Here is a 24826-nt window from a genome sequence, read left to right as displayed (position 1 = left end):
GAAAAAAGAAAGAAAGAAAGAAAAAAAAAAAAAAAAAAAAAAAAAAAAAAAAAAAGAGAGGGGGGGGGGGGGGAAGGAGGGGATGGATAGGTCAGGGGAGTCTGCAGAACCAGGCTGGGAGGCAACTTTACTTGAGCAAGAAATGCAGCTATTGCTACTATGGCTGGGCTACCAAGGCATCATCACATCATCATTAAATGCATTTGACATTGTGTAAGTGATCCAGGGTTTCCACTCTTTTTCGAACTTGGTGATCGTGTCCGAGTCTATGGCAGACATTTTGGCATGAACCATTGCTGTATTTGTTCTAGATATAACTTCCATTACTGACAAATTTGGGGATTTCCATGCTTTTGCAAGAGAGTTTGCTTGGCGGCTGTGAAGAGATGCCTAATAAGTATAAATTGTGTATGCGATAATTCATCAGGTTTTAAATTGAGTAAAGCTATTTTGGGGTCTAGATGAATATTCTTTTTTGTCAGGGTGTTAGCCAATTGAAATATTTCCAACCAGAATGTCCGCGCTTTCGGGCACAACCACCAGACGTGGTAATAAGTTCCTGTGTTAGAGCATTCCCTAAAGCATAGCTCAGAGTAATTATGTGTGTATTTAGCTATTCTAGATGGCACAAGGTACCATCTAGAAAGCACTTTATAGTTCGTCTCTGACGCAAGTACATTTGGGGATGCTGTTTTAGTGTTAGACCATATTTGGCTCCAGTCTGAGTCACTCAATTCTGTTTCCAGGTCCTCCTCCCATCGGCGGACATATAAAAGTTTCTCGGTGTTGGGTTGCGTGGTTAGTTGGGAGTAAAGGGTAGATATCAAGCCTCTTGCGTGCGGGTCTTTTGTACAAAAGGTTTTAAAAACTGATAGCTGAATTGGTAGGGCAGGTGCGTCTGCCATGGGTAAAAAAAAGTTTTTAATTTGCAGGTACCTGAATAGTTCCATTTGAGGGATACCGTATGATTCACATAGTGTAGGGAAGGGGATCATGGAGGAAGAATTAAAAAAAAAATTATGTTTTTGGATGCAATCCCTTTTCACCCATTTTTTTGAAAGTGCCGGGGTAAACCCATGCTGGGTAAAAAGCCGGATTCTTGAAGAATGAGAGTAACGGCGAATGTGGGGATTGTAGGCGATTCTTGGTTTTAATTCTATCCCATAAGGATAGTGCGTGCTTAAGGACGGGATTACTTATATGTTTACGTAAGTTTGGGGTGATCCAGAGTACGTTGGATATTGAGATAGGGTCGCATTCTAACGCTTCTATAGATACCCATAGTTGTGTCTCGTGCGTTGCGTGGTATTTCGCTAAATTTGCTAGTTGTGCTGCTTGATAGTAATGTAAGAAGTTGGGATAGCCTAAGCCTCCGTTAGTCTTGGGTAAATGAAGGGTTTGGGGTTTAATTCTTGGTTTGGAGGAGCCCCATATGAAGGATGAGACTCTTCTTTGAAGTATTCTAAAATAGTAAGCCGGGACAGGGATGGGAAGCACTCGAAAAAGATAGAGTAGTTTTGGTAGAATTGTCATTTTGATGGCATTTATTTTACCAAACCACGACAGTGGAAGTTGGGTCCAGGATTTCATGAGGTTGGTTACTTGTTTTAGGAGAGCAGGGTAGTTAAGCGAGAACAGGTCGGATATAGCGGCTGTAAGGTGGATTCCTAAGTATGGGATGCTTTTGGTTGGCCAATCGAAGGGAAGACCTGATTTGGCGGCACTTAGTTCTATGGATGAGAGTGAAATATTTAAGGCTCTGCATTTTTTGGAGTTTATTGCTAATCCTGTAAACGATGCGAACTGATTCAAAATTTGGAAAAGGTTGGGGCCTGAGACCTGGGGTGATGAGAGGAAAAGGAGAATATCATCTGCGTATAAACATATCTTGTGTTTGATACCTCCCAATTCTATGCCTAGGATTGTGGGTTCCGTCCTGATCTTTTGAGCGAGGGGTTCTATAAGGAGGGCAAATAGTAAAGGGGATAAGGGGCAACCTTGTCTTGTACCTCTTTGTACATTAAAAGGTATCTGATTTATACCCCGCGTATTTAACATACGCTTTAGGGTTTTTGTACAACTCTAGGATCCAATTTATGTAATTAGGTCCAAATCCCCATTTCCGCAAATTATATTCCAAGTAAGACCAAGAAACAGAGTCAAAAGCCTGCTTTAAGTCTAAGGAGACAAAACACGCTGGGATCCCTCTCTTCTTGGCTATGTGTGCAATTAAAGTTGCCCTCCTTATATTATCCCCTGCCTGTCTTTTGGGCATGAACCCTACCTGATCTCTATCGATCAGTGACCCGATAAATTTATTTAGACGGCGTGCTAGTATTTTGCCTAGCAATTTGATGTCGGTGTTCAGCATAGATATTGGGCGGTAGTTTTCACTAAGAGTGGTGTGCCTATTCCAATTTCACTGCACACTGTGAGCGTCTAACCGTGTGCATTAGAAGCTGCACCAGATATAGCCCACCCTACGTTCTTGTTGGTGGACGTCCAGTATTCTATCCTGCCCAGCTTTACTGTTCCTGGTCCACCCCTTTTATCCATTGGATTTCAGTAATGGAGGCTCAGAATCACATGGGGTGTTACCTTGGGTGGTCTGCATGCATATACAGTCTGCATATGAGTGCCGGCTCCTTCAGACTAATACCCACCCAATAAGGCATTTCAATATTTAATTAGCTGCTCCCAAGAGCCAGCCCACTGCTTGCACAAGGGCTGAGGGTTCTAAGGAGGAGTACTGAAGCCGGGTGCTGTGATGTTTTCAGAAAGCCATGTACAGCATCCTGCCAGAATCTCCCACCGCCCATGACCTGCCTGCATTGTATAGAGCAGGGGTATTGAATTAAAATTCACAGAGGTCCAGTCACCAAAACTTTTTCAGCGGTAAAAAGTTTAATAATAAAAAAAGAATAATGAACTTTTCTGCATGTAAAACAGCCTACATGCTCAACACAGGTAGCAGTGATATGAACCTAGCCTCAGATGCTTCACATCAGAACAATGTTTTTAGCCCCGCCCCCCCCCCGCGCACATCACAGCCCCCTTCACAGCAGTGTTTTGAACCCCCCCTCATTAATTTCACCCCCCCCATCACATTCCTGTTCTGTCCCCTTTAAATCAGCCCCCTCCCCCTTCACATTACTGTCCTCAGCCCACTACATATCACCCCCTCTCACCCCCCCCCCCCCACTTTGTATTACCCAATTCTTGTCCTTGGCGCCCCCCTGCTACCTCATTCCCCCTTTATGTCACCTCCCTTCTTCACATTCCTGTCACGCCCCCCCCCCCCCCTTGCAATCCTGTCCTCATTCTTCCCCGCCCCCATTCCTGCCCTCAGCCCCCCACCTCTCTTTTACATAATCCACGGCTTCCCACACATCCTTCACAGTAGCGACAGCTCTCTTTGAGGTCCTACCTAAACGGGGCGGAAGGCAAATCTATAGCTGACATCGGAGGCAAAATGAGGACATTGGCGGTGGAATAGCTACGCATGGACCCCGGGGGGCAGGAGGAGCACATTGGCGGCATGACAGCTCTGCATGGACCCCGGGAAGCAAGTGGGGGTCTCCAACGGCAGGACAGCTCCGGAAGGAGGGTGAAAGCTGCACAATTTTTCCTGGTAACTAGCTTTTGATTTGTTGCTAGCAACCAATCACCTGCTAGTTAACTTGGCAGCTACCGCCGTCCATCCGGATCTGTACTGCCTCCGATGTCATCGTCCTGCCACCCCATGCAGAGCTGTTCAATTGATTCTATTCATTTTTTATCCCCATCAGCACACGGTTTCATTTAAAGTCCCAATCTTTTATTTCATATTGAATCTGGGATGGAGATGCATTTCGTATGTAATCTCATTTAAAGTCCCAAAAACACCTTCTGGCGTCCCCCTTCTCCCCATGCAGAGCTGTCCTGCCTCCCCATGCAGAGCTGTCCTGCCACCCTACCCCATGCAGAGCTGTCCTGCCCGATAACAACTTGATAGGAATGACAGCGGTGAGGGCAGCTGAAACAGGCTCCTAAACGGTGGGACTGTGGCCAGGCTGAATCAAACAGTGACTGGGGCCGGACTGCGGTCCGCCATTTAATGATGTCAGGTATAGAGAAACACACAGAGCCAATGACGACATCACTGGGTCTAAAATATGGACCATCATGCATGTTGATGAGGTGGCATGTTGATGAGGTGGCAGGGAGGGAGGAACTACGGTAGGAAGTAAAAATATAAGGCTATTAAACTTCAGCTTTAAATAAAAAGAATATACCCACAAATAGCCACATTGCAGAGTTCCATTTTAACCTTTTGGAAAATGGCCTAGAATGTAGGTATGAACATAGAATGTACCTACCTACATGCTAAAAAAATTGTTAGGTTTTGGATTTTAGAATGGGAAAGCGTTATCACTTTCAGCTTTCTAAAGAGCGATCCAAAAACGTGGACCACTCTTCAGAGACCAAAAGCAAGTACAAACGAGCACTTAGAAAGATCTCCTTATAGGATTGAAGGTGAAGAAAAATCTCTGGAAAGGAAAAACAGACTTGCAATGCTTTTGATTTTTGCTAGAATTTTGCTCCAAAAACATTTATCGCTTCAAAATATGAATGCTCTCAGCATCCCCAAACTTCCAGGGAAATGGGGAGCATAATTTAAAAAAAAAAACCCCCCAACAACCCTTTTTACTAGAAACTACTTGACATCCCTTTTATTTTTCCATAGAGGCAGAAAAGTGACAAATACCAGAGAATCATTCATCGTCACATGCTGTAAATACTTTACATCTTCAACAGCATTCCTTTAAAAAAAGGGTGTGTATGTCCACCCACGTAATGTTTAACCATTTCAGCCTTGGAATGACCAGGCCATTTTTTTTTTTGCTACGGCACTGCGTTACTTTAATTGACAATTGTGTGGTCGTGCGACGCTGTACCTAAATACAATTTACGTCGTCGTCGTCACACACACACACACACAAAATAGAGCTTTCTTTTGGTGGTATTTGATCGCCTCTGCGGTTTTCATTCTTTGCACTATAAACAAAAAAGATTGACAATTTTGAAAAATATATCTATATTTTTTTTTACTTTCTGCTAGAATACATATGCCACCAAAAAAAAAAAAAAAACACGAAAATGTTTTCATAATTTAAGCCAATATGTATTCTTCTACATATTTTTTTTTTTTTGACCAAAAAAAAAGACCAATAAGCGTATATTGGTTTGCGCAAAAGTTATAGCATCTAAAACTATGGGATATATTTATGGACTTCACTGGTAATGGCGGCCATCTGTGATTTTTAGCGGGACTGCAACATTGCGGCAGACAAATCTGACCCTTAGGCCCCATACACACCATTAGATTTTCTGCAGATTTTTGTCTTCAGATTTACCAAAACCATATAATATGAGGTCAAAAATTAAGAGTTTCAATTTGTATACAATCAGTCAGGCTCTTGCACTACATGGATTTGGTAAATCTGAAGACAAAAATCGGCAGAAAATCTAATAGTGTGTATGGGGCTTAAGACTGCTTTCACACAAAGCACAAGCAATTAGCGTGAAAGCCGGCCGGTGTAGTGTCACAGTCTGCTGCCCATCGTAGAATGCTGCGGATATCACATGGCGGCCAACTGCGCATGTGCAATGCGTTCCAAACGCAAGTGCGATGCGTTTCAATAGATTTACAACAGTACACACCAGCGAACCCGGCATTCAGGGCGATGTGGATTTAGAGGAAAGTGGCCAGTCGGCCTCACGACCTCGCTTCGCTCGGACGGCTCGCTCCGCTCGCTCGGCCTCCTGGCTCTTTTTTTTAACATCCTCCAATCCACGGGGATGTTAAGGAAAGAGCCTGGATGCCGACCGAGGTTTCACTGGTGTGTACTGTCGTGAATCCATTGGAACGCATGCGCAGTTGGCCGCCACGTGACTTCCGCAGCATTCTACGATAGGCAGCAGAATGTGACAATACACCGGCCGTGTTCCAGTAGCATTAGGATAACTTCTTATCGAACTCCCCGCTGCACAGCCATTCACAAAAAGCCTACAAGGACGATCTTCATTGATAGAATACAATTCTATCAATGAATGGCTGATGTGAAGATCGTCCCGCACAAAGCTCCCTGTGAATGGCTGAGCAGCACTTAGCCTGATTGTTTTGTTCCAGGAAAATTACTTTATACTGTATATAGCTGAGGCTACATACAGGTAATATACAGCGTAGCCAGCTAGCGCACCTGTTAGTGCAGTAAATGGTCTGGGCCAGGGCTGCCTAAAAAAAAAAAAAAAAAGGAATCACAGAATCTAAATAAAAGGCAGTATATTCCCTCTAATGACCGGGCTGAACACTTGCAAGATCAACATTTTTAGAGAAGGTGTCAACGTGTAGAATTCTGATTTACATATTCAGGACAAAGTGTTCTAAAAACACGCACCACACCCAGATTTCCAGACTCCTGTTGCTCCAGTTTTAGTTTAGTCCTCATGCATAATGTAAAAATGACATTTTTCAAGGCTTTTGACGCCTCTGTGTTAGCCTATATGTCCATGCACAAATTTTAAGTTTAGAGGCAGAAAAAAAAAAAAGTCACTTCTGGAGAGAAGAGTTTCGCTGCATGAAATTCCCAGCACGTCTTCACAAGCTTAAATATGTTTAAGTGCTAAGCACATTTAATGCTTAACCACTTGCCAACCATACGCTGTAGTTTTACGTTACCTTACGCCGCTTTGCCTTTTGGCCACTAGGGGCACACGTGCTTCGGTGGCTCACCCCCGGAGCCAATGTGAGTGCCTGATGGGCGCGATGACTTCCGGGCACCCATGAATGCTCCTGACAGAGCGAGAACCCAGGGACCTGTGTGTGTGTAAACACACGGATCCTGGTTGTCTTGGGGGAGAAGAGACTGATTGTGTGTTAATACAAAGTATGAACACCGATCTCTCGCTTCCCCTAGTAAGTCCTATCCCCCCTACAGTTAGAACACATCTAGGGAACACAGTTAACCCCTTGATCACCCCCTAGTGTTAACCCCTTACCTGCCAGTGACATTTCTACAGTAGTCAGTGAATTTTTATAGCACTAATCGCTGTATAAATGGGAATGGTCCCAATAAAAAAAATAAAAAAAAAATTGCAGATCGCCGCCATTACTAGTAAAAAATAAATATTATTATACTGCCATAAAATTACCCCCAATTTTGCAGCTGCTATAACGTTTGCGCAAACCAATCAACAGACACTTATTGCGATTTGTTTTGAAAAATACCGTATATACTCAAGTATAAGCTGAGGCACCTAATTTTACCACAAAAAATGCAAAAACGTATTGACTCGAGTATAAGACTAGGGTGTCCATGCCTCACTGTGTCCATGACTAGACTAACTTTTAACATGAGTGTATATAGAAGGGGTGCCGGGCTTTGAAAAATTGGTGCTCCCCGGCCATAGGCCCCCCAGACAGCAAACTTTGCACACTTGTAGAGGAGAAGTGTGCCAATTTTCAAGTCCAGCGGACCTACGGCCAGCACCGGGTCCCCAAAGTTACCAGAGAAATGACCGTTTAACATGGGAGTCTATGGAAGGGGTGCCCGAAAAATCGGTGCTCCACGTCCATAGGTCCCTCGGACAACAAACTTTGCACACTTGTAGTGGAAGAATGGGGCTACATGTGTGCTGGTACCGGGTCCTCAAAGTCCGGGAAATCAGGCGCAAAAAGGTGACTCGAGTATGAGCCGAGGGGGGCATTTACAGCACAAATTTTTTTTGCTGAAAAACTCGGCTTATACTCGAGTATATACGGTATGTAGAATACATATCGGCCTAAACCAGGGGTCTCCAAACTGCGGCCCTTTGCTAGCCTTTATCCGGCCCTCAGGCTTTATTCCTCCCTCTGATATGAGGCACTATTCTTCCCACTGACTCCAACAATGGGGCACTTTTTCTTCCACTGATACCTCATTGATACAATTACTCCTACTAATAGGGGCACTACTCCTTATCCTACTGATCGCAAACTATGAGGCCATATTTATTCTCACCAATGCTGGGCCCGGGGCTTTTTCCGGCCCTTCTAATGGCTGAAGAACAATAAACTGGCCCTTGGTTTGAAAAGTTTGGAGACCCCTGGCCTAAACTGAGAAAAACTTTTTTTGGGTAAAAAAATAAATAAAACGTGGGATATTCATTATAGCAAAAAGTAAAAGACAATGTATTTTTTTCTAAATTGTCGCTCTTTTTGTTTATAGTGCAAAAACTGGTGGTATTTGATCACCTCTGCGGTTTTTATTTTTTGCGCTATAAACAAAAATATAGCGACAATTTTGAAAAAAAAGAATATTTTTTACTTTTTGCCATAATAAATATCCCCCAAAAATATATAAAAAAAACATTTTTTTCCTCAGGTTTAGGACGATACGTATTTTTCTATATATTTTTCGTAAAAAAATAAATAAATAAAAAATCACAATAAGCGTTAATTGATTGGTTTGCGCAAAAGTTATAGCGTTTACAAAACAGGGGGTATTTTTATGGCATTTTTATTAATATTTTTTTTTACTAGTAATGACGGCGATCAGCGATTTTTTTTCGGTACTGCGACATTATGGCGGACACTTCTGACACATTTTTGGGACCATTGGCATTTTTATAGCGATCAGTGCTATAAAAATGCATTGGATTACTATAAAAATGCCACTGGCAGTGAAGGGGTTAACACTAGGGGGCAGGGAAGGGGTTAAGTATGTTCCCTGGGTGTGTTCTAACTGTGGGGGGGGGGGTGGCCTCACTAGGGGAAACACTGATCTTCTGTTCATACATTGTATGAACAGAAGATCAGCATTTCCCCCGCTGACAGGACCGAGAGCTGTGTGTTTACACACACAGCTCCCGGTCCCCGCTCTGTAACGAGCAATCGCGGGTGCCCGGCGGCAATCGCCCCCTCCGGGCACCCGCACGGGGTTCACGGACAAGCGGGGGGCGCGCGCCTCCGGCGGTGCGACCGCGCCCCTAGTGGCCGCAAAAAGAGCCAACGTCAATGTACGGGCTCTCGCCCAGGAGAGCCGACCTGCCGCCGTAGAATGACGGCGGCTGGTCGGCAAGCAGTTAATACACATAAAAGGCGGAAAAAAGTGATTGGTGTATCCTCTATTCGATACGGCACTTCATCCCTAAGAGATAGTATAGGGTTGTGAAGAGGATAAGGGGATAATATCGGTGCCATTAACAAGTCATAAAAAATATTTGAAACAAAATTAGAATAGTTTATTCAATGTATAAATTGATTAAAAACATGAACAGTAAGCTAGAAATAACACCGATTTAGAATAGTTGTATCACAATATCCCGACATGTTTCGGCAAATTGTTGCCTTCTTCAGGGGTGTAAGGGTCAATCAGTAAATTTATTACAGTCCCAAGTCAAAAAAACGAGGCGAGATGCTGCATATCAGGGCGACAATATGGAAACCCCAAACCACAATGTGATTGCAGGGGGCTACTGATATAAACTATTATGAAAAAATGATAAAGTTCAAATGGTGGACGCTGGAAAAACTGCCATAGACGTAGAGAATAGCAGACTGATCACTGGCTAAATTGACTGCACAATATTTGAAACAAAATTAGAAACAATTGTTTATTCAATGTATAATTTGATCAAAAACATGGAAAGGCGGAAAAAAGTGAGACGGTGTGCGCTGATGTCCTGCTTATATCCATCATAGGATTGATTGACAAGTTCCCGTTAGGGGTGTCGGAGAGGTTGATGTACTCCGGTAATCTTATCCTTTAATTGTTCTATGTAATTTGGTCCGGTACACTCATTTAGTTTTATCCTTTATATAACTAATTGTGTGATAACAATGGACCTAGGAATTCCTTGATATATAGAACTATTCTTTTTCTCTTTCAAATATAAATTATTACTTTGAAATACTATATCCTTTTTGCTTATGTGAACTGCCTTACTTTCACCATATGGTGATGAGCATATGGGATAGTTAGATATAAATGGCAGTTTGTAAGACAGAAATGATTGATATGAATTGAAATGTATTTAAATTATTATATTTCTGTAAGCTATTGACTTATATCCTGCTATTTTAATACAAATGTATGTATTTATTTTATTGAAAATAAACTTAAATTTGAATGAAAAAAAAAGATTGATTGACATCTCCTTTTTAATTTATGAGCTGTGTCAACTTGTGCAGTCAATTTAGCCAGTGATCAGTCTGCTATTCTCTACGTCTATGGCAGTTTTTCCAGCGCCCACTATTTGAACCTAATCATTTTTTCATAATAGTTTCAAATCAGTAGCCCCCTGCAATCACATTGAGGTTTGGGGTTTCCATATTGTCGCCCTGATATGCAGCATCTCGCCTAATTTTTTTGACTTGGGACTGTAATAAATTTACTGATTGACCCTTACACCCCTAAAGAATGCAACGATTTGCCGAAACCTGTCGGGATATTGTGATACAACTATTCTAAATCGGTGTTATTTCTAGCTTACTGTCCATGTTTTTAATCAATTTATACATTGAATAAACTATTGTTTCTAATTTTGTTTCAAATATTTTTTATGACTTGTTAACCACTTGGGATCCGCGCTATAGATGAAAGACGTCCACAGCGCGGCTCTCAATTGCCGGGTGGACATCCCTGGACGTCCTGTTGTTCCCCGGGCGCGCAGCGGGGAAACAACGTGCACGGCGCATCGCTCGGGAGCCGATGCGTGTGCCTGGCGGGCGCGATGTCCGCCAGACACCCGCGATCGTCGGTGACACAGCAGGACGTGGACACACAGAGCTCCACGTGCTGTCAGGGAGAGAGGAGACCGATCTGTGTCCCTTTACATAGGGACACAGCATCGGTCACCTCCCCCAGTCAGTCCCCTCCCCCCACACAGTAAGAACACACCCAGGGAATACATTTAACCCCTTCCTCACCCCCTAGTGTTAACCCCTTCACTGCCAGTCACATTTATACAGTAATTAGTGCATTTTTATAGCACTGATCCCTGTATAAATGTGAATGGTCCCAAAATTGTGTCAAAAGTGTTCGATACGTCCGCCGCAATATCGCAGGCCTGACAAGACAAAAAAAATAAAATAAAAAAAAAAAAATGCAAATCGCCGCCATTACTAGTAAAAAAAAAAATATTCATAAATCTATCCCCTATTTTGTAGGCACTATAACTTTTGCACAAACCAATCAATATACGCTTATTGCGATTTTTTTTAACAAAAATATGTAGAAGAATACGTATCGGCCTAAACCGAGGGAAATTTTTTATTTTTTTTAAAAATGGGATATTATAACAAAAAGTAAAAAAATATTGTGTGTGTTTTTTATGTTTATAGCGCAAAAAAAAAAAAAAAAAAAAAAAAAATCGCAGAGGTGATCAAATACCACGAAAAGAAAGCTCTATTTGTGGGGAAAAAATGATAAAAATATAATTTGGGTACAGTGTTGTATGACCGCGCAATTGTCATTCAAAATGCGTCAGCGTTGAAAGCTGAAAATTGGTCTGGGCATGAAGGGGGTTTAAGTGCCCAGTAATGAAGTGGTTAATGGCACCGATATCATCCCCTTATCCTCTTCACAACCCTACACATATAAGGCATTTTTAAAATGCATCTTTAGGTGTATTTTTACAGCTGCTTTTGCTTCCAGAAAGAGTGCAACACCGCTCAGACTGTGGTTAAAGATTTCCTCGTGGGTGTGGGCCCCGGATCACCACCGTCAATAGTAATTGAAGAAAAAGAAGAAGATTGGCCGCACACCACAAAAGGAAGAACATCTGTAGAATAGTTACTTCATTGTCACTTTGCCAAAGGACATAGACAGGACGTTACAGGATTATTGGTAGACCGGTTTCATATGTATAACTCATGCTTGTTCACAACAAAGGCATTCAGGAAAAGAAAAAAATCTAATGCATGCAGACTTTTTCAGCCAATAGGATACTTGAACAAAGAAACTGCAGTAGTTGGGGGAAATATATATATATATATATATATATATATATATATATATATATATATATATATATATATATATATATATATATATATATATATATATATATATATATATATACATACATATACATACATATACACATATATATATATATATATGTCTCCCAAAAATGAAGCTACTCAAGTGAAGATTAAGGCCGCATGCACACTGGACATCATTAACACGCCAGTATCATTAGCTGTAGAAAACTGCAACATGAGTTTTGCAGCATTTGCAATTTTTAGAAAAACCAAAGTCCCACAAAAGCTTATGGCTGAAAAACACTAATAAATGGCGAATAGCCACGTTTTTCAGTCCCTTTTCAGACTTAAAGCGGTAGTTCACCCTCCTTCACCCCATTATTCCATTACTTTCGGCATCGTAGCGCGAGCTACGGTATGCCGGTCTTAAATTTTTAAACCCCGTACTCACTGTGCTATTGTTGATTGAAGAATCCGACTCCCGCGGGGAATGGGCGTGCCTATGGAGAGGGAGGATGATTGACGGCCGGCTCTGGCACGTCACGCTCCCCGAAGACAGCCGGAGTAGGTCTCGGCTATTCACAGCGCCTGCGCACAGGCTATGCGCAGGCGCCGTGAATAGCCAAGCCTATTTCGGCTATTTCCGGAGAAGCGTGACGTGCCAGGGCCGGCCGTCAATCACCTTCTCTCACCAGAGGAACGCCCATTCCCCGGATTCTTCAATCAACGATACCGCAGTGAGTACGGGCATAAAAAATGTAAGACCGGCATACCGTAGCTCGCGCTACGATGCCGAATTTAATTGTCTAATAAAAAAAAACGTTTTTTTTGTTTTTTTACAGGGCGAACCCCCGCTTTAAAGAAGCACAGTATTACCAAATGCACTCTGCCTAGGAAAGCAATAGCTGGTGATATCTGAATGAAGGACTGTTATTAAAAGGGAAGTTTATTACTAAAATCACAGGGTATATGGGCATATCTGTGCTGCGGTGGTTACTGGGCAACTTTCAAACTGATCCGCAGGTTATCTGCACTGAGCTATAGACTTCAGTTATTACCTGCAGGTGTGGTGAGCTTATAGAAAGTGCACCACACCTGCAGCATATAATAGAAGTATTTGGCAAAGTGAAGATAACCCGCAGGAAAGCCACAGGTGTACTGCACTGCACCCGCAGAGTGGGTAAATCTCAGCGCATTAGTTTGAAAGTGGCCTATGGCTGGGTTCACACTACTACACTACTTTCATCCTACTTTGCTCTGCTACATTGGTCCTACATTTATCCTACATTGGTCCTACATCCATCCTACTTTCATGAACAGGATACTACTTTGGACCGACTTCAATGATATTCAATGGGCCTGAAGTAGGATCAATGTAGGACCAAAAGTAGTACAGGGAGCATTTTCAAAGTCGGACCAACTTGTGTAGGACGCTACAAGACGCTCTCATAGGGAAACATTGAACACAGAGCAAAGTAGGATGAAAGTAGTGTAGTAGTGTGAACCCAGCCTTAGGCTCCTTTGACACAATCAGTCCAACCCAATCGGACCCTCCATTACCCCATTTGGAGCAGCGGATGTAAACAGACTTGTGGCCTATAAAACCTGCCTACCTCCAATCCGCAAAAAAAAAAAAAAACACGGATGGGGATTAATCCACTTCCATCTGGGCGGATCAGATTGGAGGGCCCATAGAGTAGAGTGGGCTGTGTCGGTGTCTGCTCTGCATGTGTGGAGTGGACATGGACTGGTCATCCGCCCACTCTGCTCATTGTGGCCCCTGACCGGTTACCAAGTTGCTTAAGTGGCCCTCGCTCCTCAAGAGGTTGGGCACCCCTGTCCTAAACCGAGCACGTTTAGAAGATATATAGATAGAGGTATTTACTGTACCTACAGGTAAGCCTTTTTACATGCTTACCTGTAGGTAGAAATCATTAACAGGCCTTTACTGCCACTTTAACAACTGGGGGACATTTTTTCCTTCTATGTCCTTCGCTTTCCTGTTCCCTTTATTTTCTTGCTGGCTTGTAAGACATGCCTGGATAACTTGGGGGGAAGCTTAGATATAGTTTTGTTTTTCTACATTCTCCGTTTTATATATTGCTCCACATTGGTTGCTTGAGAATATCACCTATTAAAAGTATAACCAAGGGCAAACTATTTTTTTTTTGTCCGTTTTCAGTTCTGGATATAGGGATTTGAAGAAGTTTTTAGACCCCTTTCACTCTGGGCATTTTTTAGGCGCTTTGGCGTAAAAAAAAAAAAAAAAAAAAAAAAATCTTCATCAATGGGAAGGGGTGCTTTAGGAGAGGTGTATTCAACACTCCTAAAGTGCTGCAAAGAAGCTGCTTGCAGGACTTTGATGCCCTGCCAGCGCAGCGCCTCAGTGTGAAAGCACTCAGGCTTTCACATTGATATTGCAGATGCAGCTTCTTTCAGGCACTTTTTTTAACGCTAAAGCACCTGAAAAACGCCCCAGTGTGAAAGGGGTCTTCGTGCAGTTTGTGCCTCCATTAGGAACATTCATTCTTGCTTGCTTTCTGTTATCATTGAAAGTTAAAGAAAATCCCAATTTTTGGGTTATCCCCAGGAACAGGAATAGAGGAACAAATTTTCTATGGGGACACTAGTTCTGGTGGTAATCATGAATTCCCTCACTTTGGGGCAATTTTCTCTCACTTCCTGTTTTGGCTATAGGACAGGAAGTGAAAAGGAATTTACACAATATGACACCCCCCCCAAAAAAAAAAAAAAAAAAAAAACCTGGATTATAACCCTCCCTTACCTTACACTATCCAAAATAAAAAAAATATTGACTTTAATGGCAGTCACAGTAACTGAGATTTTAACTGGTGCAAGGTAGGTCACTTACCCTCGGACACTGGGGAGGGAACAGCGTGGTGCGCATGTTATACGGGACGTCAGGTGGAATGTTTAAATGCCTTAAGTTGTCCCTGGCTGGAAAACAAAGTGAATGAATAGTTAGAATATGACCTGCAGGTGTCCACTAGGTACAACAATTCATAGCCAGCTTACTGTGTGACAAGTGATGCAAGGCTCTGTAACTCATTAATAAAATAGTAATAAATCAATAATAGGAGGAGGTGCAGCTTGCTGGATAATCCCATATAGAACATGGTTCTCTCACACATGTAGTGGCACACAGGGGTTTATTTACTAAAGCTGGAGAGTGCAAAATCAGACTCGCTTCTGCAGAGAAACCAATCGGCTTCTAACTTCAGCCTGTTCAATTAAGCTTGGGCAACAAAACCTGGAAGCCGATTGGTTTCTAAGCAGAAGTGAGCCCGATTTTGCACTCTCCAGCTTTATTAAATCATCCCCAGAATATTTATACATCGCATATGCACATTTGTGCATCTGCTGCAAATTTCAATTAGATCTTCTTGAAGTACCACACACCTTTAAAGGGGTAGTAAAGTCTGTTCTACCACTTGTACCTACAGGCAAGGCTATAGTAGTAAGGCTTACCTGTAGGTACTGTGACTATCTCCCAAACTCCACCGTTTAGGAGATTTTCCGAGTGCATGCAGCCAATGACGTTACAGGCGCATGCGCTCTGAAGGGCGGGTGTTCTATCAGATAAGCGAACTGAAGGGACGTTCCATCAGCTGCATATGCGTTTCACAGATACCAGGTTTGCAAATCTGACAGAACACCTGCATTCAGAAGGCGGCAGCGGACATCTTACTACACTCAGCTACGTCTTGAATTTCTGAGTAATTTTTTGCAATAAAGTGAGCGTATATAAATATAGTATGCTGACTTCTGTGATGCTATTTTGATAATACATTTTGGAAGAAGCTGGATGCCAGCAGTAGGAAGGTGGCAGAGGCCATGTTGGTACACCCCACACTGCTCAGCGCTAAACCTTTAGGCATCGCAGATGTCAGTATACTATATTTATCTACGCTCACTTTATTGCAAAAATTACTCAGAATTACAAAAGCCGTAGCTGGGTGTACTGTCAGATTAGTGAACCCATGAAACGTATGCACAGCTGACAGAACCTCACTTTCGTTCACTGATCTGATAGAACAGTGGCATACAGTGCCGGATCTTCAGAGCCCACGCCATAAACAGCGGCTCCTGCGTGGGAGTAACATCATAGCAACCTGCCGCCATTTATTTAGACAGAGGACACAAAACCCAAAGAAGACCACGCAGCGCTGGAGGGCTTTATTCTAAGGCAGTGGATCTCAACCTTCTAGTGCCGTGACCCCTTGATAAAAAAGGGATTTTTAATAACCGCTTACCTGTAAAATCCTTTTCTTGTAGTACATCACGGGACACAGAGCGGCATAGTAATAACTATGTGGGTTATAGAGCCTACCTTCAGGTGATGGACACTGGCACTGAAAGACAGGAAGTTCCCTCCCTATATAACCCCCTCCCACACAGGGAGTAGCTCAGTTTTGTAGCAAGCAATACAGGTCCCAATATTCCCCAAGAGGGGCGGGAGCTCTGTGTCCCGTGATGTACTACAAGAAAAGGATTTTACAGGTAAGCTGTTATTAAAAATCCCTTTTTCTTTATCGTACATCACGGGACACAGAGCGGCATAGTAATAACTATGTGGGATGTCCTATAGCAATGCCAAAATGAGGGGAGGGAAACCAGTAAAAAATAATCAAACCGTATAGGCGCCCCTGGACGTGGAGATCTAGACTGCAGTCCCGCCTGCCCAAAGGCTATGTCCGTGCGCCCTCTAACGTCCAACTGGTAAAATTTTGAAAATGTGTGGACGGACGACCAGGTCGCCGCCCTACAGACTTGAGCCATGGAGACTTTATGCACAGCCCAAGAAGCGCCCACTACCTTGGTAGAGTGAGCCTTTATTGACACTGGGGGACTCTTCCCCTTCAATCCGTAGGCCTGCGAGATTGTCTGCTGAATGGCAATAGTGGCTTTAGATGCCGCCTGGCCCTTCTGGCAGGACAAATAAGACCTCAGTCTTACGGATCTGGGCAGTGGCCCTTAGATAGACTTTGACCGCCCTTACCACATCCAAAGAATGTAGTAACCTTTCTTCCCCGAACTCTGATTTGGGAAAAAGGAAGGAAGGATAAGATCCTGGTTTAAATGAAACCCTGATACTACCTTCGGAAGGAAGGATGGATGAGGCCGTAACACAACTTTATCCTTGTGGATGACCAAATATGGTTCCTGACAAGAAAGGAGCGGCCAGCTCTGAAACTCTTCTGGCCCAAGCCATGGCTACCAGAACACTAGCTTCCTGGTTAGTAAAACTAAGGGAATTTCCCTCAATGGTTCAAAGGGCTGTTTCTGCAAGGCCGAGAGGACCAGGTTTAGGTCCCAAGGACACAAGGGGGTTCTAATTGGGGGATTAATCCGTAATACCCCTGCAGAAAAGTCTTAACCAGAGAGTGGGTAGCTAAAGGTCTCTGAAATAGTACAGACAAAGCTGAAATCTGCCCCTTAATGGTGCTGACTGCTAAATTCATGTCTACACCTAGTTGAAGAAATTCCAGAATCATTCCAACCAGAAACTTACGAGGGTGCCACCCCTTAGCCTCACACCAGGCTACGCAAGCCCTCCAGACCCTGTAATAGATCAATCTTGACACAGGCTTTCTGGCATTAATCAGAGTGGCGAGAGTAGCCCTCTCTGTTCGCCCAAATAGGCTCTTTGTCCCTCCTAAGAGATTTTCAGTTCTCTATCCGTTGGAAGAGAGGTTCACAAAGAAGTGGACGGTCCCCTCAGTAGATGCAGCAGTGTCATGTGTTAATAAAAGCCTTACCTGCCCTGTGGATAATGTCCAAATGTTTAAGGACTCAGCGGATAAGCGATTGGAAACTTTGCTAAAAGCATCCTTTACCACGGCGGGGGCAGTAATCCAGCCAGCTATTGTGGCTATAGGGGTCTGCCAGGCTTTAAAGGATCTGACAAGACAAGTCCTGAGGGATATTCCGGCCCAACCTTTCCAAACATCCAGGCCCAATCTTTCCAAACGACCGGAACCTCTGTTTGCTTCTCGGCGGGCGTCCCAAGATGTCCCGCCCACCCCGCCGCGCGCCCACGCCATAGGCCCGCACGCCACACGCGCGCACGTCCAGGCCCGATGGAGGCTAGCAGGAAGGGAGGGGAGCAACGCTCCAGGCGCTCCAGGGACTCCATAAGCAAGAGCTTTCACAAACGTGACCAACACCTAAGACACTGGCGAAAAAAATGAGGTACTCCCTGTGTGGGAGGGGTTATATAGGGAGGGAACTTCCTGTCTGAGTGCCAGTGTCCATCACCTGAAGGTAGGCTCTATAACCCACATAGTTATTACTATGCCGCTCTGTGTCCCGTGATGTACGATAAAGAAATGTATTTTGTTGTGGGGACCCCTAACAGTAAAATTATTTTCGTAGCGGGGGTTGTTAGCACCCAAGACAATTAACTTTGGGCACCTAACCCACAGACGTTTAGCGCTCCCCGAGTCTGTCATTTTGTGACATTTCAATAAAGTTAAAAAGAATTAAAAGCAAACAACAATGCTTTATGTTGTAACAAGGCAAAGCCCCGTCCCTCCCCACCACTAAACTTGTTTTAGCATGCAGGCTTCTGGGAACAAGCCCTTCATGTTCTTGCCTTTCTGGTTTACCTGCTCTTTTGCCATCTGTTCTGTCACGCTTATGAAAAAATATTGTCTTATATTTCAGTTTTAAATTTTCTCTCTCTTTTTTTTTTTTTTTTAAGTCTTTTCATTAAATCCAAGGTGTAGGGATGAAATTAAAGCGATACTAAACCCAGGACTCTGCATTCACTATATCTGGTCTCCCACAGAACACGGAAATATAATTAATTATTTTAGCAAATCTAAACTGCTAAATATCTTTTCTCATCAGCAGTATATAGCAGTCTTGTGACTTCTATCAGTGTCTGGTTAAAGCAGAGTTCCACCCAAAAATGGAATGTCCGGACCCCCCCCCTCCGGTGTCACATTTGGCAGGGGGGAGCAGATACCCATCTAATCAGGCATTTGCTCCCACTTCCGGCAAAAGATCGCCGCAGTGATCTGCACCATGTACGCCGCCCCCCTGCTGTCTTCTGGGAGAGACACAGGTCCCATTAGATAGCAGGGACCACTCAACGCCCAACACGACTCGCGCGTGCGCAGTAGGAAACCAAGCTGTGAAGCTGCACACTTCCTGATTCCCTTACTTAAGATGCCGGGGCCTCCACCCAGGAGCCGAGAGATGGGATGGCTTTGAGTGAGGACATCGCAGACACCCTGGACAGGCAAGTGTCCATATTTTAAAAGTCAGCAGCTGCAGGAACTCCACTTTAAAGCTTGTAGGAGGAGTTTTCATTCTACTCCAATTGTCTTATAAAGCTGCATGACCTTCTAGACCAGGGATACTCAAACTATGGCGCTCCAGCTGTTGCGGAACTACACATCCCATGAGGCATTGTAAAACTGACATTCACAGACATGACTAGGCATGATGGGAATTGTAGGTCCTGAACAACTGGAGGGCCATGGTTTGAAGACCCTTGTTCTAGACCCTCTGCCTGGACAGTGCTGATCACATGCACCCTGCCCCCCAAAAAAACTCTAGCAATACACACCAAACTGAGCATGTGTAGAGTGCCCCCAAGGCTCTGTACTACAGGGAGATGGTTTGGTGACAGTGGAAGAAGGGGAGGATCAGAGAAGACCGGAGCAAACAGCCTTTTTGCTCAATGTGCAGGATTTACACCTGGTTCCACAGGGAGGATAACAAACATGCTTTACTGCACATACAGACTGATTTTACTGTTGTGTGTTTAGTAACACTTTAACCACTTCCAGACCCTGCACTGTATATATACGTTGGCATTTTAAAGATGGATATCTCGGTAACGGCAGCAGCTGCTGGCACAATCGAGATATCCATCTTTAGTGCTAAGGGTCCTGTACACGATAACGGCGGTCTTCGCGGCGAGATCTCCGTTATCGGTGGCGGGAGAGGGGGCCCCCCCTCCCGCCGATCTCCCGCGCCCTCCGCCGCTTACCGTTGCCGTCGGTAGTGGCGGAGGCGATCGGGCCTGTTCGGCAGCTGACTGGGGATGCGAGTGAGGGAAAAATGTCCTTCACCCGTCCCCATAGCTCTGCTGGGCGGAAGTGACGTCAAAACGTCAGTCCCACCCAGCGTCTTAAAGAAACATTTTATTTTTTTGTCATTTGAAAAAATGACAGTTTCAATATTTTTATTTTTTTCTTGCATTTTAGTCTAAATATGAGATCTGAGATCTTTTTGACCGCAGATCTCATATTTAAGAGGACCTGTCATGCTTTTTTCTATTACAAGGGATGTTTACATTCCTTATAATAGGAATAAAAGTGATCAATGTATTTTATTTTTTTTCAGTGTAAAAAGTAATAAAATAACTAAAAATAAATAACAAAAAAAAAAATATTTTTTAAAGCGCCCCGTCCCGACGAGCTCGCGCGCAGAAGTGAACGCATACGCGAGTAGCGCCTGCATATGACAACGGTGTTCAAATCACACAAGTGAGGTATCGCCGTGATCGTTAGAGCGAGAGCAATAATTCTAGCCCTAGACCTCCTCTGTAACTCAAAAAATGCAACCTATAGAATTTTTTAAACGTCGCCTATCGAGATTTTTAAGGGTAAAAGTTTGACGCCATGCCACGAGCGGGCGCAATTTTTAAGCGTGACATGTTGGGTATCATTTTACTCGGCGTAACATTATCTTTCACAATATATAAAAAAATTGGGCCAAATTTATTGTTGTCTTATTTTTTAATTCAACAAAGTGAATTTTTTCCAAAAAAAGTGCGCTTGTAAGACCGCTGCGCAAATACGGTGTGACAAAAAGTATTGCAATGATCGCCATTTTATTCTCTAGGGTGTTAGAAAAAAATATATATAATGTTTGGGGGTTTTAAGTAATTTTCTAGCAAAAAAAAAATGTTTTAGTCTTGCAAACACCAAATCTGAAAAACACCTTAAAGGTCCTTAAGTGGTTAAGGCTAAGTTCACAAAGGTCTAGTTACAGTTTGCAGTCCGGTGTCCTGTGCGTTCTGTTCACCGGTTCAGGTGCAAGTTTTTCCCTGAATTCACACCTGAACCAGACCCAGAAAATGCACAAGACCATTTTCAAATTCACACCGTAGCCACCCCAGACGTGTGAACCGGCTCTATTGAAAGCAGGTCACACTCACATGTTATGCAAAAGGCATGCAATTTGCATATATGTGAACTCAGTCTAATACTTTTAATCTTTTGTAGCAGCGTTTACATAGGTATGTGTTCAAACAAGATGTGCAGGAAGCAGCACTGACCAGGCAGGATGACGAAACCGGGCTCCACCAACACAGACAGCAAAGTATAGATCTAACAATGTCAACAGTGGAACTTCTGCACGGAAATTCTAGCCATTCCATAGCAGAGAGCAAAGGTGAGAGTATATGTGTAGCTAGTCATCCACGGCATGGTATTGTGAAATGTCAGAACATAATGGGGACCTGCTGAAGGAGCTCATTACACAATTATCCCACGTCATGTAACACATTTCTAGTTAAGTTCTCTATAATTAAGCAGTTTTAGAAAAAAAAAAAAGAACTGTACGAGGAAGCAGTGCAAAAATGTAACATATGCAGATATGCCAGCTACATCACTGACCTAGTTTCTAAATACCAACCTGTATGTTCTCTTCGTTCTTCTCAAGACCTCCTACTCTCTAGCTCTCTCATCACCTGCTCCCGTGCTCGTCTCCAGGACTTTTCTAGAGCCTCTCCAAGCCTATGCAACTCCTTACCCCAATCTATCCATCTATCTCCTTCTCTGTCAGCTTTTAGAGGATCCCTGAAAACCCTCCTCTTCAGAGAAGCCTATCCTTCCCACACCTAACAACTGTATTTTCATTTGAGTCCATCTGATCATCCCCCACAGCTAACTACCCTTTGTTCCACTTGACCCTCCCTTCTAGATTGTAAGCTCTAACGAGCAGGGCCCTCTGATCCCTCCTGTATTGATGTGTATTGTGACTGTACTGTCTTCCCTGATGTAAAGCGCTGCGCAAACTGTTGGCGCTAAATAAATCCTGAATAATAATAATAATAATAATAATAATAATAATAATAATATGTACGTTGTGCACTAAGTTAATTTGTGCTAAAAAGTTTTTACTCAACGCTTTGAAAAAAGTATTCATACCCCTTGAAATTTTCCACATTTTGTCATGTTACAACCAAAAATGTAAATGTGTTTTATTGGGATTGTATGTGATAGACCAACACAAAGTGGCACATAATTGTGATGTGGAAGGAAAAATGATAAAGGTTTATTTTTACAAATGAATATCAGAAAAATGTGGGGTGCATTTGTATTCAGCCCCCTTTACTCTGATACCCCTAACTAAAATCTGATGGAACCAATTGCCTTCAAAAGTCACCTAATTAGTAGAAAAAGGAAACACTTACATTTCCACATGCGTAAAGAAGAACGGTGCTCAAAGGGTCACCATTGGGCCGGACTTTAGAGGTAGAAAAAAAACAATTTATTGAAAAAAAGTACATAATATAGTCAATGTTCAAAATGTATAAAAATCATATAAAATGATACAGTTTGTACAGTGAGCCCGTGTGCATCAAGGACTCACTGTACAAATTGTATCATTTTATACATTTTGAACATTGTTGACTATATTATGTACTTTTTTCAATACATTTTTATTTTTCTACCTCTCCATTGTTTTCTATGCCTCTAAAGTCCGGCCCAATGGTGACTCTTTGAGCACCGTTCACCTAATTAGTAAAGAGTCTACCTGTGTGTACACGCAATCAGATTTTCTACGGACAAAGCGTAGGACTTTTGTGCGAAGGGCATTTGCCATGAACTTGCCGGCCAACAAACACAAAACAATGTGGTTTTTCAGCTCTTTAGCGCCACCCTTTGGGCAACACACGATTGTTGTCGGAAAATTTTAAAGCACGCTATCCCACATTTGTTGGCTGAAATTCTGACAATTGTCCAACGGAGCAAACAAACGGTCGGATTTTCCGACAAAAGCCTGTCATCACACAATTCCCGTTGGAAAATCCGATCGTGTATACGGGCCTTAAGCCTACAATGTATTGTCTCAGGGGGGGCTGAATGCAAATGCACTTCACACTTTTCACATATTTGTAAAAAAAATTGAAAACTAATTTATCAATCTACCAATCAATATACGCTTATTGCGATTTTTTTGGACCACAAATATGTAGAAGAATACATATCGGGCTAAACTGAGGAAAATATTAGCTTTTCTTATTTATTTTTTTAAAAAAGGGGATATTTATTGTAGCAAAAATTACAAAATATTGTGTCATTTTCAAAATGGTCTTTTTTTTGTTTATAGCACAAAAAATAAATAAATAAAAACACCTGCAGAGGTGGTCAAACACCAAAAGAAAGCCCTATTTATGGGAAAAAAGGCTGCAATTTTGTTTGGGTACAGAATTGCATCACCGCGCAAATATTCCAGGGCTGAATTTTTTAACCACTGCCAGCCCACCGTCAAATGACGGTGGGGTGATGTGGCTCTTGTTCTGGGTGGACATCATATGACGGGCGCTCAGAACGACCGCTCTCGCGCGCAGTGCGGCCGCGCCGTGTTGCTAGGACACGGCGCGACCCCAATCTGTGTAAAGAGCTGCGGCTCTTTAACCATGTAAATCGGCTGTGATCAATCACAGCAGGTCACATGTAAACACAGAGATGACGGTAATCGGCTCTCGTCGTATCACACTGACAGAGTGTGAGGTGAGAAGAGCCGATCAGCGGCATCTCCTCACAGGGGACAGCTAGGTATGTAATCAAAGCACCTGATTACAGTTACGTGCCACCAGTGCCAGTAATGATTGCCCACCAGTGCCAACAACCAATGCCCAAAACTCATGTCAGTCAGTGGCTATTAGTGCTGCCCAACAATGCGGCCCATCTGTGCCCACCAGGGCTGGCTATTAGTGCTGCCCAACAATGCGGCCCATCTGTGCCCACCAGTGCCGACTATTAGTGCTGCCCATCAATGCCCACTAGTGCCGCCAGTCAGTGCTGACTATTAGTGCTGCCCATCTGTGCCTATAAGTGCTGCCTAATCAGTGCCCATCAGCGATTTTGATTGCAAAATTTACTGACAGAAACTAAGAAAAACTTTTTTTTATTTTTTCAAAACGTTGGTCTTTTTTTTTGGAGGGAAAAAAATAAAAAAACCTAGGAGTGATTAAATACCACCAAAAGAAAGCTCTATTTGTGCGAAGAAAATAATAAATATTTTACATGGGTAGAGTGTTGTATGACCATGAAATTGTCATTAAAAGTAGGACAGCGCTGAAAGCTGAAAAATGGCCTGGGCAGGAAGGGGGTGCAAGTGCCCAGTATTTAGGTGGTTAAAATTATAAAAAACAAATTATACATTATATATGTAAATAAAAAAAACCTTCTGACTTTACAACCCCTTTCACACTGAGGGCGTATTGCAGGCACTATAGCGTTAAAAAAAATAGCGCCTGCAATCCGCCCTTAAAAAGCTGCGCCACTGTCTCCAGTGTGAAAGCCTGAGAGCTTTCACACTGGAGCGTTGCGCTAGCAGGACGTTAAAAAGCGTCCTGCTGGCCGCATCCTTGGCGCAGTGAATGAGCCGTGTGTACACAGCTCCTCCACCGCTGCTGCCCACTGAAATCAATGGGTTTTAACCCTTTCTTGGCCGCTAGCGGGGGTTAAATGCGCCCCGCTAGTGGCCAAATTGCACTGCAAATCCGCCCATAGCATCGGCGGTAAAAATAGCAGCGTTTTACCACCA

The 24826-nt window shown here is 43.2% G+C and overlaps 1 protein-coding gene across 1 annotated transcript in view; it reads right to left on the bottom strand.

Annotated features, from left to right (window-relative positions):
- Positions 1-24826, bottom strand: part of TTC3 (tetratricopeptide repeat domain 3) — a 181810-nt gene that overhangs the window by 152063 nt on the left and 4921 nt on the right. Inside the window, exon 3 of the mRNA XM_040338963.1 lies at positions 14880-14965. Coding sequence (XP_040194897.1) covers positions 14880-14965 — 86 coding nt within the window. The remainder of the gene's footprint in view (positions 1-14879; positions 14966-24826) is intronic.

This window comes from Rana temporaria, chromosome 2, assembly GCF_905171775.1.
Source record: "Rana temporaria chromosome 2, aRanTem1.1, whole genome shotgun sequence".
In the NCBI taxonomy this organism is placed as follows: domain Eukaryota; kingdom Metazoa; phylum Chordata; class Amphibia; order Anura; family Ranidae; genus Rana; species Rana temporaria.
The sequence above is the reverse complement of the archived record's forward strand: the minus strand, read 5'-3'. Positions and strand labels throughout refer to the sequence as shown.